Source organism: Trichosurus vulpecula, chromosome 2 (genome assembly GCF_011100635.1).
Source record: "Trichosurus vulpecula isolate mTriVul1 chromosome 2, mTriVul1.pri, whole genome shotgun sequence".
Lineage (NCBI taxonomy): Eukaryota > Metazoa > Chordata > Mammalia > Diprotodontia > Phalangeridae > Trichosurus > Trichosurus vulpecula.
The window spans coordinates 269,429,611-269,445,656 of NC_050574.1; the positions used below are offsets into that span (position 1 = coordinate 269,429,611).

The 16,046-nt window shown below is 36.9% G+C and overlaps 1 protein-coding gene across 3 annotated transcripts in view; it reads right to left on the bottom strand.

Moving 5' to 3' along the window:
- The window catches only part of ARHGEF12 (Rho guanine nucleotide exchange factor 12), a 202,914-nt gene that overhangs the window by 19,071 nt on the left and 167,797 nt on the right, over positions 1-16,046 (bottom strand). For all 3 annotated transcript variants that reach the window (XM_036744907.1, XM_036744906.1, XM_036744905.1), the window contains 7 exons: positions 15,667-15,799; positions 14,739-14,774; positions 14,206-14,357; positions 11,520-11,666; positions 9,944-10,029; positions 8,052-8,177; positions 7,095-7,209 (listed from right to left, as the gene is read on the bottom strand). In XM_036744907.1, the coding sequence (XP_036600802.1) occupies positions 7,095-7,209; positions 8,052-8,177; positions 9,944-10,029; positions 11,520-11,666; positions 14,206-14,357; positions 14,739-14,774; positions 15,667-15,799 (795 nt within the window). The remainder of the gene's footprint in view (positions 1-7,094; positions 7,210-8,051; positions 8,178-9,943; positions 10,030-11,519; positions 11,667-14,205; positions 14,358-14,738; positions 14,775-15,666; positions 15,800-16,046) is intronic.

Consider the following 16,046-nt stretch of genomic DNA (forward strand, 5'->3'; position numbering starts at 1 on the left):
AAAACCCTGGAATAAAGGAGCCAGAAGTGGGGCTTCAGTAGCCAAACAGTGGGAATTCCTGAATCCCAGAAGGGTACAGCCAGCAAGGGTCAACACCAGGAACCCAGACGTGCCTTTGCACAGCCAGGGGAAGTGGCAGACACCAGCACAGACAACAGCTGAGACCACCGGTGCAGGAGAGCAGCCCCAGAGGATGAGGAGATTTCTGGCAGCCAGACGACCCCTCCCCCATACCTCAGGAAACCCAAGGCCATAACACAGAAAGCCAGTGACTAGGCTCACAATTCTCAGAACAAGAAACCTGGGACGCCGCTCCCTGAGCCCCAAAAGCAGAAATCCACTGTAAAGCCAGGAAAAAGCTAACCAACATGAAGAACACAAAAAAACCTACGGAGACAGGGAAGATCAAAACACCAAGTTGGAAGAGTAGGGCATTGACACTATACCCATATCTGATACCTTAAGAGGGAGGTAAACTAGTCTCAAGCCCAAAAAGCATTCCTGGAAGAGCTAAAGGAGGATTTTAAAAACCAAATTAGGGAGGTAAAAGAAAACATGGGAAAAAAAAACCACTGATGAAATCAAATCTTTAAAAAGTAAAATTGCCCAAATGACTAAGGAGACTCAGAATCTAAATAGAGAAAATGACACCCTGAAAGGTAAAATCAACCAACTGGAAAAGGTGACTCAAAAGCAAAATGAAGACAGAAATTCATTAAAAATTAGAATTGAGCAAGTGGAAGCTAATGACTCTATGAGGCATCAAGAATTACCCAAATGAAATGAAAAGAATGAAAAAAATAGAAGAAAACATGAACTATCTGATTAGAAAAAACAACTGACCTGGAAAACAGATCCAGGAGAGATAATTTAAGAATTATTGGTCTACTGGAAAGCCATGATGAAAAATAGAGCCTGGACAATATCTTCCAAGAAATTATCAAAGACAACTGCCCAGAGGTCCTAGAACCAGATGGGAAAGTAGGCATTGAAAGAATCCACCAATCACCCCCTGAAAGAGATCCCAAATTGAAAGCTCCAAGAAATATTACAGTCAAATTTCAGAATTATCAAGTCAAGGAGAAAATACTGCAAGCAGCTAAAAAGAAACAACTCAAATATCGTGGAACTATAGTCAGGATCACACAGGATCTTTCAGCTTCTACATTAAATAACAGGAGAAACTGGAATATGATGTTCCGAAGGGCAAAGGAGCTTGGACTACAACCAAGGACCAACTACCCAGTAAAACTGAGCATAGTATTTCAGGGGAGGAGATGGACATTCAACAAAATAAGGGAATTCCAGAATTTCCTGATGAAAAGGCCAGAACTCAATGGAAAATTTGATCTTCAAATACAAAACTTAAGAGAGACATAAAAAGGTAAAACAGGTGGAAATAACACCGTACAAACCTTGTTAACCAATAAGGGCAAATTGTTTACATTCTTATATAGGATTTTATATATACATATATATATATAGATATATATAGATATATATGTATGTATATATAATATATATGTATATGTAATATATACACATATATACATACACACACGCATGTATGTGTAAATCTTGAGAATACTACAGTTATTATGACAATTGAAAGGGATACACATAGACTGTGGGTATCAGTATAAAGTAACTGATATAATGATAAACATAATTAAGAGATGTAAAGGGAGGGTTCTGGGAGAAGAGGTACGGAGTTAGTAGAAGAGGGTGTATCACATCACATGAAGACGCACAAAAACATATTATAGTAGAGGGAAAGAAGGGAGGGAGAAGAGTAGTATATGAGCTTTACTCTCATTGGATTTGGTTCAAGAAGAGAATAACATACTCTGATAAGTATAGAAATCAAACTTGTCCTATAGGCAGTAGGAGGGGAAATAAAAGAGAGGGTGGTTAGAAAGGAGGGAAGAAGTAGTGAGGAGAAAAGGGTAAGATAAGGGAGTGAAATCAAGAGGGAGGGTAAATTGAGGAAGGCGGTGGTCAAAAGCAAAACTCTTTTGAGGAGTAGAAGGGAGGAAGGAGAAATAAAAGCATAAAAAGGGGGAGGGAAAGAGGATGGAGAAAAAGACACAGCTTGTAATCATAACTGTGAATGTGAATGGGATGAACTCTCCCTTAAAATGGAGGTGGATAGCAGAATGGATCAAAAACCATAATCCTACAATATGTTGTTTACAAGAAACACATTTGAAACAGGTGGATACACACATGGTAAAGGTAAAGGGCTGGAGTAGAATATACTGTGCTTCAGCTAAAGTAAAAAAATCAGGAGTAGCAATCCTAACCTCAGACAAAGCAAAAGCAAAAATAGATCTAATTAAAACAGATAAAGAAAGACACTGCATCCTGCTAAAAGGCAGTACAGACAATGAAACAATATCATTATTTAACATACATGCACCAAGTGGTATAGCATGCAAATTCTTAGAGGAGAAGTTAAGGTAGTTGTAGGAAGAAATAGACAGCAAAACCATACTAATGGGAGACCTCAATCTCCCCCTCTCTGAACTTGATATAACTAACCTCAAAATAAACAAGAAAAAAAGTTAAGGAGGTGAATAGAATTTTAGAGAAGACAGATATGACAGACCTCTAGAGAAAACTGAATGAAGCTAAAAAAGAATATACTTTTTTCTCAGCGGTACATGGCATATACTCAAAAACTGACCATGTACTAGGGCATAAAAACCTCACAATCCCGTGCAGAAAGGCAGAAATCATCAACGCATCCTTCTCCAACCATGACGCAATAAAAATTACTTGTAATAAAGGACCATGGAAAGATAAACTTAAAATTAATTGGAAACTAAATAATCTAATTCTAAAGAATGGGTGGGCCAAAGAACAAATTATTTCATTCAAGAGAATGACAATAATGAGACAATATACCAAAACTTATGGGATGCAGCAAAAGTAGTTCTTAGTTTTATATCTCTAAATGCTTACATGAATAAAATAGATAAAAAAGAGATCAATGAAATGGACATGCAACTGAAAAAATTAGAAAAAGAGCAAATTGAAAACCCCCAATTAGACACCAAATTAGAAATACTGAAAATCAAAGGAGAGATTAATAAAACTGAAATCAAGAAAACTATTGAACTAATAAAACTAAGAGCTGGTTTTATGAAAAAAATGAATAAAATTGATAAACCCATGGTCAATTTGATTAAAAAAGAAGAAAGAAGAAAAACAAATTACCAATATCAAAAATGAAAAGGGTGAATTCACCTCCAAAGAAGAGGAAATTAAAACAATAATTAGGAATTATTTTGCCCAATTGTATGCCCACAAATTTGATAACCTCAGGGAAATGGATGAATAATTACAAAAATAAAAATTGCCTGGGTTAGCAGAAGAGGAAATAAATTACCTAAATAACCCCAGCTCAGAAAAAGAAATTGAGCAAACCATCAATGAACTCCCCCCCAAAAAACCTCCAGGAACAGATGGTTGTACATGTGAATTCTATCAAACATTTAAAGAACAATTAATTCCCATACTTTATAGACTATTTGGGAAAATAGGTGAAGAAGGAGTCCTACCAAATTCTTTTTATGACACAAATATGGTACTAATACCTAAACCAGGAATAGTCAAAACAGATAAAATTATAGACCAATTTCCCTAACGAATATTGATGCAAAAATTTTAAATAAAATGTTAGCAAAAAGATTGCAGCAACTTATCAGGAGAATAATACACTATGACCAGGTAGGATTTATTCCAGGAATGCAAGGCTGGTTCAATGTTAGGAAAACTATCAGCATAATTGATCATATCAATAACAAAACTAGTAGAAACCACATTATTATCTCAAAAGATGCAGAAAAAGCTTCTGATAAAATACAACACCCATTCCTATTAAAAACACCAGAAAGCATAGGAATAAACGGAGTCTTCCTTAAAATTATAAATAGCATCTATGTAAAACCATGAGCAAGCATTATATGTAATGGGGATAAGCTAGATGCATTCTCAGTAAGATCAGGGGTGAAACAAAGATGTCCATTGTCACTCCTATTATTCAATTTGGTACTAGAAATGTCAGGTTTAGCATTAAGAGAAGAAAAAGAAATTGAAGGAATTAGAATAGGCAAAGAAGAAACTAAATTATCACTTTTTGCAGATATGATGATTTACTTAGAGAATCCGAGAGATTCAAGTAAAAAGCTACTTGAAATAATTAACAACTTTAGCAAAGTTGCAGGATATAAAACAAACCCATATAAACCCTCGGCATTCCTATGTATTAGTAACAAAGCCCAACAGCAAGAGACAGAAAGAGAAATTCCATTTAAAGTTACTGTAGACACCATAAAATATTTGGGAGTCTACCTGACAAGATAAACCCAATTATGAAACACTTCTCACACAAATAAAGTCAGATCTAAATAAATGGAATAACATCACTTGCTCATGGTTAGGCAGGGCTAATATAATAAAAATGACAATTTTACCTAAATTAATTTACTTCTTCAGTGCCATACCAATCGAACTATCAAAAAATTATTTTACAGAGCTGGATAACATAACAACAAAATTCATCTGGAAGAATAAAAGGTCCAGAATATCAAGGGAATTAATGAAAAGAAAAGCTAGGGAAGGGGGCCTAGCCATACCAGATATCAAACTGTAATATAAAGCAGCAGTAATCAAAACTATCTGCTACTGGCTAAGAAACACAATGGTAGATCAGTGGAATAGGTTAGGTACACAAGATGCAAAAGTCAATGACTACAGAAATCTACTCTTTGATACACCCAAAGAATCCATCTTCTGGGCTAAGAATTCACTATTCCACAAAAACTGCTGGGAAAATTGGAAAATGGTATGGCAGAAACTGGAAATAGACCAATATCTTATACCATATACCAAAATAAAGTCAAAATGGGTTCATGATTTAGAAATAAAGGCTGATACTATAAGCAATTTGGGAGAGCAGGGAATAGTCTACCTATCAGATCTATGGGAAAGGGAAGAATTCATAACCCAACAAGAGATAGAGAGCATTACAAAATGCATAATTTTGATAAGTTAAACTGAAAAGGTTTTGTATAAACAAAATCAATGCAACAAAGATTAGGAGGGAAGCAGAAAATTGAGAGAATATCTTTATAACCAATGTCTCTGATAAAGACCTCTTATCTAAAATATACAGGGAACTGAGCCAAATTTATAGGAATAAAAGCCATTCCCCAATTGAGAAATGGTCGAAGGATATGAACAGGAAGTTTTCAGAGGAAGAAATTAAAGACATCTACAGGCATATGAAAAAATGCTGTACATCACTATTGGTTAGAGAAATGCAAATCAAAACAACTCTTAGGTACCACATCTCTCCAGTCAGATTGGCTAACATAACAAAACAGGAAAATGATAAATGCTGGAGAGGATGTGGGAAAATTAGTACATTGTTACATTGCTGGTGAACTGATCCAGCCATTCTGGAGAGCAATTTGGAACTATGCCCAAAAGGCTATAAAAATGTGCATGGCCTTTGACCCAGCAATACTGCTCCTAGGGCTATATCCCAAAGAGATCACACAAGTGGGAAAGGGACCCGTATGTACAAAAATATTTACAGTCGCTCTTTTTGCAGTAGCAAAGAACTGGAAATCAAGGGGATGCCCATAAATTGGGGAATGGCTAAACAAGTTGTGGTATATGAATGTAATGGAATACTACTGTGCTATAAGAAATAAAGAAGATATGGACTTCATAATAATCTGAAAAGAACTACATGATATGATGCTGACTGATAGGAGCAGAACCAGGTAGAACAGTGTACCACTGTACACAACAACCACAGACATATTGATTCTGTGATGACTAACTTTGATAGACGTGGCTCTCCTTAGCAATACAAGGCTCAAAGACAGCTCCAAAGGACTCATGATGGAAAAAGGAAGCTACATCCAGAGAAAGAACTGTGGAGTCTGAATGCAGACCTAGGCAAACTATTTGCTCTCTTTTTTTTGTCTCTTCTTTTTTGGTTTGTTTCTTCTGTCTCATGATTCATTCCACTGGTCATAATTTTTCTTTGCAACTTGACTACTGTGTAAATAAGTTTAATGCGAAGGTTTATGTAGAAGGGAAGGGAAGGGAAGGGAGGAAAATTTGAAACTCAGTAACATGTAGAACTAAGTGGTATAAACGAAAAATAAAAAATCTAATAAAAAAATGTACATCTCAAAAAAATAAGAGGAGTTGTGAAAGGTTTCCTGAATAGAGGTGTCAAACTCAGAGCACCCCCAAATACCTGCAAAACTTCTGAATACTCTAGAACCAAAATAAATGTAACTGGAAAATGTTTAACAAAATAAACAAAAAATGCAATACATCACAGAAAATGTTAATTTGACGTTTCCCAAGTCAATATGCAACCCACAAGGACTGTTTCTATTTGATTTTGATACCACTGCTATAAAAGATGTGATTTTAGCTGGTATTTGAAGGATGCCAGGGAAGCCAGGAGGTAGAGCTGAGGAAGAGCATTCTGGACATGGAGGACAGCCAGAATAAATATCCAGAGCCAACAAATTGAGTGTCTTGTGTGAGGAACAGCCAGGAGGCCAATGTCACTGGATCAAAGAGTATATGTTGGAGGGAAAGGTGTAGAAAGACTGAAAAGATAGGAAGGGGATAGGTTATGAAAGGCTTTGAATACCAACAATGCCTTTTGTATTTGATTCTTGAGGTGACTGATAGGGAATCACCGGAGCTGACTGAGATAGGGGTGGGGTGAGGGGTGGAGGGTGACATTGTGGGATCTGTACTTTAAATGGCCTGGGAGAGAACTGAGGGGTCAAAGAATTAGAGATCATGGTATGGATGAAAAGTAGGGTTTGGTAAGAGAAAGCAGAGAGAAAAGAAGAAAAAGTAGCGAGTGGAGATGGCCTGGGAGAGAACTGGGGGAGGTGGGGGGTGGGCGGGGGTCAAAAATTAGAGCACTTGGTATGAGGTTTGGTAAGAGAAAACAGAAGGAAAGCAAGTCTGCAGATATGGGAATGCTATGTGAGACTAATAGGAGGTAGTATTTTGTGACTTTCTCCATTTAAGTGGGAATACTGTACCTGTGTACTTAGCAATGTTATCCAACAGAAGGGGATATTTAGTGAGTCTCTGCATTTGAGTAGGAATAATATCCTTTAGCTGCAGTCGACGGCACAGTGGATTACTCTCAGCATCCTAAAATTAAATAGTATAAAATTAAACTGCAATTGTCATTTACATTAAAGCTATAATTACTTGAACATGTACAATCTACCTATTAATGATGTGTGTGTATGTGTATGTGTGTATCCACTTTTCCAGTAATTAAGGCAAAAAATGCCAAGATTTATCATCAACATTTCACAAACCTATTATGTCTTTAATCAAATACAGGAAGAATAGCATCACTAAATTGCTAAACCAGTGGTTTCCTTCCCACATTCCATGCACCTGTTATCATTTGTAATAAATTGAAGTCACTGTCTTCTACGGACACTATCAATTTCATATTAAAAATTTAAAAATTATATGCCATTTTTCAAAATCAAACTATATTTTATGATGTTTGACATTCCCTGTGACAAATTAGTGAGGTAAAGTGGTATTTTTTTCATTGAAATGGGCACAGTGCACAATGCACCTACGCCATTCTCTTTCCCAAATCATATGCCTATAATTGTGGTTTTTTGAGTCAGACTTTTGTTCTACTACTTTCACCCTAGTGTCCTAATAGATGCAAACTATCTCCTGATCATACATTAATAGCGCTGCTGAACATCTATGACAGGTGTCTTGATCCTGATATTAAATATTCTTTTTATCAAAGTATTATCGACCACTTCACAATGTTAACATTCTACCCTCCAGAAATGATTTAATGAAGATAACCCAGGGCTGGAAATAATCTTGATGTAAGGCCAATGCAGACACAATTCTAGTAAGTGATTTAATCTTAATTACACTCCCAGCTTATCCTAGCTTTGTTTAGAGCCAAGACTGGCACTAGCTCTTACTGCTGACTCAGCAACTCAATTCACCTGCACAAAAGTCTGGAATCGAGAGTCCTTTTTCTGACGAGACTTGATCATTTCCAGGGCAAAAGGCTGGTTACTACAGAAGGTAGCAGCTGCATGTTTCAACTTCTCCTCTCCTGCTCCACTGAACTGTGCCAAGAACGTAAGGAAAACAATAGAGAAAGGGATAATAAACAACACATGGCGAGATGATGAACAACCAAAGTACCTTCTCAGTGGGAGTGTTTTCAAGCGATAATAGATGAAGATTAACTACTCATTTACATGGAGGAAGGAGAGAAACTTTCGCCCATTAAAAATAATATCCTTTCCATTCCACTAAAATATTCATATCTTTTCTCATCATCTAAGATCTTGATATTAGAAGATCAATTTGTCAATCAAGACATATTTATAAAAATTCATAGATTATTATAGCTGAAAGGTAAAATTTAACTCTGTCATCTTAAAGGTAAGGAGACTGAAGTCCAGAGTGGTTTAAGTGACTGGTCCAAAATCTTGCTTGACAGTCCCCTCTCTGTCAATGACACTGTAACTAAAATGCACAGAAAAGTTAGCTCTTCACTAGCATGGGACACCAAGTGCACTGCTGTTCTGGGGAAGAAGATGAAGCATGAATGTAATGTGACAAAGTTTTAATTTTTCTAGGTATTAACACCTTTGTTAACTAATTTTCTTTGTAAACTGACTATTCCAAGTGTCCTTTGCTGGGTATTCATCCACATCAGGTCCCCTAAGTATGGATCTCCCCCAAAGTTCTGTACTGGACTTCTCTCTTCCCTCTAGACTCTCTCTTGGTAATGCCATCAGCTTGCATGGACTATTACCTCAATGAAGATGACTCCCAAATGAACAAATTCTGCTGCCATCTCTCCCCCGATCTCACCATCTTTCCCCAAATCCTTCCCTCTTCCAAATGGTTTCCTTTTAGACTCCACTCAAGCGCTACCTTCTGCCTGAAGCCTTTTTGATCCTCATCTTCTTCTTGCCTCCCACTGCTGCCTTTCTCTCTAAAGTTACCTTGTTTTAGCTTTACATGTGGTTTGCATATACGTATATGTGTATGTATATGTATATGTACGTGTGTGTGTGTTTTGTCTCCCTTGTTAGAATACAAGCTGTTTGAGGGAAGGGGACCATTATCCTTTTGTCTCACTGAGGTAGCTGGTGGTGCTGTGGATAGAGAACTGGGCCTGAAGTCAGGAGAACTTGAGTACAAATTTGGCCTCAGACATTTACTAGCTGTGTAACCTTGAGCACGTCATTTAAACTCTATTTGCCTCAGTCTTTTCACCGTAAAATGGGGATAATAATAGCAACTACCTCACAGGGTAGATGTGAGGATCAAAAGGAACAATATTTGCAAAACACTTAGCACAGTGCCTGGCACATAGCAGACACAGCATAAAAGCCTATTTTGCCAACCTCCATCCCTCCCCACCCTCACTTCACCCCTGGCACCTAGTACAGAGCTTGGAACACAGTGGATGCTTAATAAATGCTTGTAATTTGACTGATGTTGCTACTTCCTTCTGTACATTTTAAATACAGTGAAATTATCTTCATTTTTCAACTGTTAGGATAGTGCCAATATATCAACATAAATAATCTAGATATGTATATAGGTTTTGAGGGAATGTAGGAATTGGAATCATGCAGCTGCTATACAATTTTAGCCAATGTATTCCATTTTACACTATTAGAAGACAAATATCTCATCTTTTTAAATAAATGAAAAATAGCCCTCAGTTTGAGCACTTAATTTGACACAACCAACAGAATTCAGGTTTACAAAGTGTGGTGGTCCACTATTTTAGGAAAGGTTATATTTGCTTAACTTCCATTCTGATTACAAATAAATTGGTTCTAGAAATACTGAAAATAAAAATCTTTACCCAGATCAATAAATCTTCTCCGATCTCATCAATTACAGAAGTCTCATTCCTCTTTCGAACAGCCTTCATTTGTTCATTCAACCCAACTGAAAAAAAGGCAAGAGGAAAAAAAGCAATTCTCAACTTAATCATAAGTTTAAACATCAACAAATGTTTATTGAAGATCTGATATATACTCAACTACATTCTGGAAGAGACAACAACTAAATAAGAAAAGATATTTGCCTTCATAGAGCACACAATACAGTGTGCATTAGGAGAAGGCAAAAGAAATGTTAATGAAATACACACACACACAATTATAATATATATGGCAAGTGTGTAAGAGAGGTACAAATCTAATACTACATGAAGTCTGAAGGGGGAAAGGTCATTACTGAGTTGGAGAGGAGGGAGACTGGGGAAGTCTTCATGAGATAGTCCTCTTAGCTGGGCCTTAAAGGATGGTTAGGATTTCATAGATTGGGGGTAGGTGGGGAGAGAAACAGCATTATTTCATATAAAGGCAACAGCATGAATAAAGGAAAAGAAATATAGGTCAGCATGACATGGGCAAACAAAATGGTGAGTAGTTCGGTTTGGCTACAATGCAGTACATATAAAGGGGAATGGTGAAAGGTAATGACAGAAAAGCAGAGTGTTGCCAGGTTTGGAGGGCCAGACTAAGAAGTTTTAACTTTATTCTATTAAAGTTAAAATTTAACTCTGTGAAAAGGTAATCGAGAACTTATGAAGCACTTTGAGCCGAAGACTGACATAATCAGGTTTGCAAATAAGTAAGATTAGTATGGGAGCGACAGAATGAAAAGAGATAATACACCCAGGAGGACAACAGTGGAAAACAGTAAGCACCTGTACCAGGATGGTAACAGAACAGAGCGAAGAGAGTGAACTGAAAGAACCTGACACCTGACTAGCTGGGTGAGAAGGGTGAAAAGCCAATGGCATGCCAAAACCAAGCTTTGGAACATAGGTGGATGGTGGTGCCACTGACAAAGACAACAGAAACAAACGTTGGGGAAATAGACTAAGTTTAGCTTTATATACATATGTTGGTTTGCGGAATAAGCAGGATAGATAAGTAGAAGTATACTGTTTACAGGTTGAAATAAAAGACTCAAGAGAAAGATCAGAGAAAGATATAAAACTGGGAATGATTTGCATAGAGGTCATTAGTTGAAGCCATTAGAATAAGATGGATCATTAAAGGATACAGTGTAGGAGAACAGATAAGAAGGCTGAAGGCAGAATTTTGGAAAAATATTAACATCCGATTTCACCTTGGATTTTCAGAATAGTTTCTCCTCTTTTAAAAAATAATCTGCACATTAAGCTAACAAACCTAGTCATCAACAAGCACTTAAAAGAATGTAGTGTTAGGTATAAATTCCACAGTAAAATACTCTTCCTAGAAATTGCCATGTTAATGAGAATTTAACCAAAAGGACACACTATTCAAATCAAAAGGTTTCTCTTTATAGATCTGCTCTTGTTTCTTTTCAGACATCATCTTCCTATGTTTCACAACCTGTACCCTGTGGCTCCAGTGATGAAGCTCAGTGTTAGTCTCTCTTACTGTGAAGCTGAAGAATCTCTTCCAGGTTGGAGAAGATTCTTCTCAGTTCTGATGACGACAGAATCCCCTCTCGGGACACTCGCTGGTAGAACACCTGATCTAGAACCTTCAGTGTACGGACATGAGCTCGCTCAGTGTAGAACAACTCTGCACAGAAAAGAAGGGGTGATTTCAGTCACGAAAATGTCCTATGACACCAAGCAAGGTCTCTAACTAGCAGAAGCTAGAGCTCAGGAAGGATGGAGTTACAGAATACATAATTCAGTTTAGAGAGAATGCATTCTTATAACCTCTGTACTCAACAGCTTAACTCTATGAAAGTGTTTCAGCTGTTTATTCACACTGGCTCAGGTAATATCTATTTGATGTCACAGACCAAACGTCAGAAGACCCGAGTTGACTGTTCCCTCTGTCTCACATGATCTAGGTGACCGTAGGGAAGTCATTTAACCTCTTTGAGCCTCTGACTCCTCATCTGCAAGCAGGGATGATGCAAGAAGTACTTTAATCAGAATCTACCATTTATTAGTCATGTGACATTAGGTAAGGGCCTCCACCTTTCTGGGACCCAATTTCCTGACGTTATACCTAATGTAGAGAAAACATTTGGTAAACTTTAAAATAATCAACAATAATTATACTATAATCTATAATATAAAGATGAAAATGACAATAACTCCCCTGCCAACCCTGAAAGAGTTGCTGAAAGGATCAAATGGAATCACGCATATGAAAGAAATACCTTATATAATAATCAAGTAAGGTAAGGGCAGCTAGGTGGTGCAGAATGGATACAACACCAAGACCAAATTCAGAAGACTCATCTTCCTCAGTTCAAATCTGGCTTCAGACACTTACTAGCTGTGTGACCCTGACAAGTCATTTAACTCTATTTGTCTCAGTTTCCTCATCTGTAAAATGAGTTGGAGACGGAAATGGCAAACTATTTCCAAGAAAACCCCGAATGGGGTCACCAAGAGTTGGACACAACTGAAAAACTACTGAACAACAACAAAAAACATGAGGTACTTGAGAACTGACAATTAGGGAGAGAACTGGACCTGTGATTTCACTGTCCTGGACAACTCTTAGGTGAGGAAACTAACTCTACCAAGTGAAATTGGTACCTTTTCTGCAACTTGTAGACTTAGAGAACTGCCCAGAGCACAAGGGGTTAACTGATTTGTTCAGAGTCCTACATACATGATCTGAGCCTAGGGAGGCAAGAGTTCAGGTTTCCCTGGCTTTGAGGCCAGATCTCTCTTCCCTTAACCACAAGGCCTCTCCTGCTGACAAAGAGGAAGCATTTGTCATTTGTACAGTACCCTTCTGAACTTTTAAACTAATAATAGTCACTGCTACTTACCATGATTACCTTTTTAACAATACTACTGCTTTATCAAAACTTTAGCACCACAAATTTATAGGTTTTGCAATCAAATGTAAGTACCATGATTACTATGGTTAAAAAACTATACTATAGTTAGAAGACCTATGATTTTATCATGTTAGGTGCTCGTTGGTGGGCATCTCTCCATGCTTAAGTAGATGGTCTTCATTAACTGCTTTGACATAAAAGAAAAAGTCATCACCTGGGGGTCAACCCCACAGTAAGACGTCTTCTCTAGACTCAGCTATGCTAGTTTGGACAACAGAACTCATCCACCATCAGGCCTATATTCAGGAGCTTTCCAGATTAGTGGGGTATGCTGGAATATATTTTCTGGCATTAACTCCTTGAAGCATCCCAAGTCACTTCAACTTCACAATAATAAAACTGGAGTAAGACTTTAGTGCCAGTAGATGTGAGTTATGCCTTTAAACTGGGTCCTACTCAGAAGTGACAATATTTTCTGCTCATACTTTTCTGTCTGCACATTCTATAATGTAATAAATGGTCAGTCAGGTGGTATAGTGGATAGCACACCAGCCTGAAGTCAGGAAGACCTGCGTTAAAATCTAACCTTAGACACTAGCTGTGTGACCCTGGGCAAGTCACTTGAGCTCTGTTTGACTCAGTTTCCTCATCTGTGAAGTGATGATAATAATAGCACCTATCTCCTAGGCTGTCGTAGGGATAAAATGAGGTAATATTTGTAAAGCTCTTAGTGCAGTGCCTGGCACACAGTAGACACTACATAAATATTATTTATTGCTATTATTCTATTACTGTTGCTGTTATTGTTATAACAGGAGCCTTTACCTGTTAACCAGAAAGTGTAGGTTATTCTAGTTCTGCTCTAAAGGTAATGGATGCTCTGTTATACACTTGCCACAAATACATGGTCTAGTGGGAAAAGTACTATATAATGACACAGGAGACCTCCAGCACCCACTCCTAATAGCAATGTGTCCCTAATTAAGACTCTCCCAATGTCTCAGCTGCTTCATCTATAAAAGTGGGGATAATGATACTTTACACGCCTAAAATCAAAGGACTAGACCAGATGATCACTTGAGGTTACTTACAGCTATATGATCCACAATTCTCTGTATTCTGAAGGCTGCCTTATGATTTTAGATTAATTATAATCAAAGATTTAGAGATGGGCATTACTTTAAGGGTTTATCTTGTCTAACCTTATTTTATGAGGTGAGAGGAGACTGATAGAGTGCAAGGCTGAAGAGTATGCCTTATTCCTAGAGAACATGATAGAAGGTCAAGGAGAAAAGTGATTACACTTACCATTGATCACTTCCTGCCGTTTGATCTCACAAGGTTTTAGCCCTAGTAGAACCTCTCTGCTAACAAGCTGCTGCCAATTTGGTGGATCTGTTTCTAAGTCATTGTCATGTTCATCTTCACTCTGACTTTCCCCAAAAGCTATACTATCAAGCCTGGAAGAGAGAAAACCAAACTTATTTAAGATCTAATAAGTAAACAGTGGTACAAAATGGGTTTTAAAAAACAGTAGCAATTAGTGATATTAAAATATATCTATATTTTTTTTAAAGAAAATTCCAGAACACTTTATTTAGTGATGAAGAGGATGGGTAGAAAATAACATTTCTCTAATCAGAGAGGAATTGCAGAACACTGTGATTTCAAAGGTACAGAATTTATATAATACAATCTATACAGGACCTATGGACAAAGAACTCCCATTTTTTAAAATCAAATGGTTTTGGATAAAGCACAATGGAGTCAGTGACCCATTAATAAAGTAGAACTATCTTAACACATTTCTTTGCTGAAAGCTATTTAAAATGTGTACTCACTTTCGAAAAGATTTTGGTGTTCCATGTTCAGGTAACCTAAATAATAGGACAAAAAAATGAAAAAATAGTGGATTGATACCAAGTGAAGTGAGTAAAATATGGAGAACCAATTTATACGACGACTACAATGTAAAAGAAAATAACCTTTATACTTCCGATAACAGCTCTAACCAATACAATGACCAATGGATACAATGACTTCAGATGAAGCATACTACCCCAACTTTTTAGCAGAGAAGTAAGCGATGGACTAAAGGTGTAAAATGAGCTATATATTTTCAGACATGGTGAATGTATGACATTGGTTTGCTTGAATATGCTTAAGTGTTACCAGAAAAGGCTTCTCCTGGGGGAAGAAATGTTTCTAGGCAATGTTAATGATGCACAAAAAAAAAAAAAGAAAGAAAGAAAGAAAAAGCATCAATGCAAAATTAAAGAAATAAAGAGAAAAAAGCATAACGGAAGTTCAGGAGGAGACAGACAAGCAGGGCACTTCTGTTACTATCATGTTAAATTTGATGTAGACTTTAAAAAAAAACCTGTGTAATGGAAACCCACAATTTCATATGTAATCCTCATTTTCCCTTCTCTGAATACTGAAATGCTCAATATGTAGTGATGTTGGCCCAATTCATGACAAAAAAAATGAGGACAGCAAAAGAAATGTACTTCATACATTCAGTTAAAGTATAGGCTAATCATCAATGAAATAAGCAATTTTTCTAACTATTATAAGTTTAACATTATCTTTTCTTGGAGTTTCAGTATTATTCCAGTTTGGAAGACAATTTCCAAATGGCTGCTTGTAAGGAAGAGTAGATATTCAAGTTGTATTTGTACATTTACAGATATTAAAAAAAAAAATCACACTGTTCCTAAGCAATTAAACAATGCCTTAAATCCTCACTGACTGGGTGTCCAGCATTACCTTTCTACTTCACCTTCCTCCTCCTGCAATTGGTCCAGTGGTGGAGCTGGGAAATCAAAGACTGTATTGGGGGTTCGTGGTGTACCATCTGTAGAATCTCCAGAAGCTGGTGCTTCTCCAATCTGTTTTGACCCTGAAAAGAGAGATCAAGCATTTAAATGGCATTTGTACTAACCAAATGCAATTACATTTTCCTTTAAAAGGAATCCAATCTTCAAAAACATATGAAGGGTTGGGACCAAGAAATATCTAAGATATTAAATTCTACCCTGAGTAATTTGGGAAACAATTTCTAAGGTTTGTGAATAGTCCCGATTTGAACAATTCAAAAGTTACCACTTTCTGATAAATAACAAAAGATTCAAACTATGAGGTGGGAT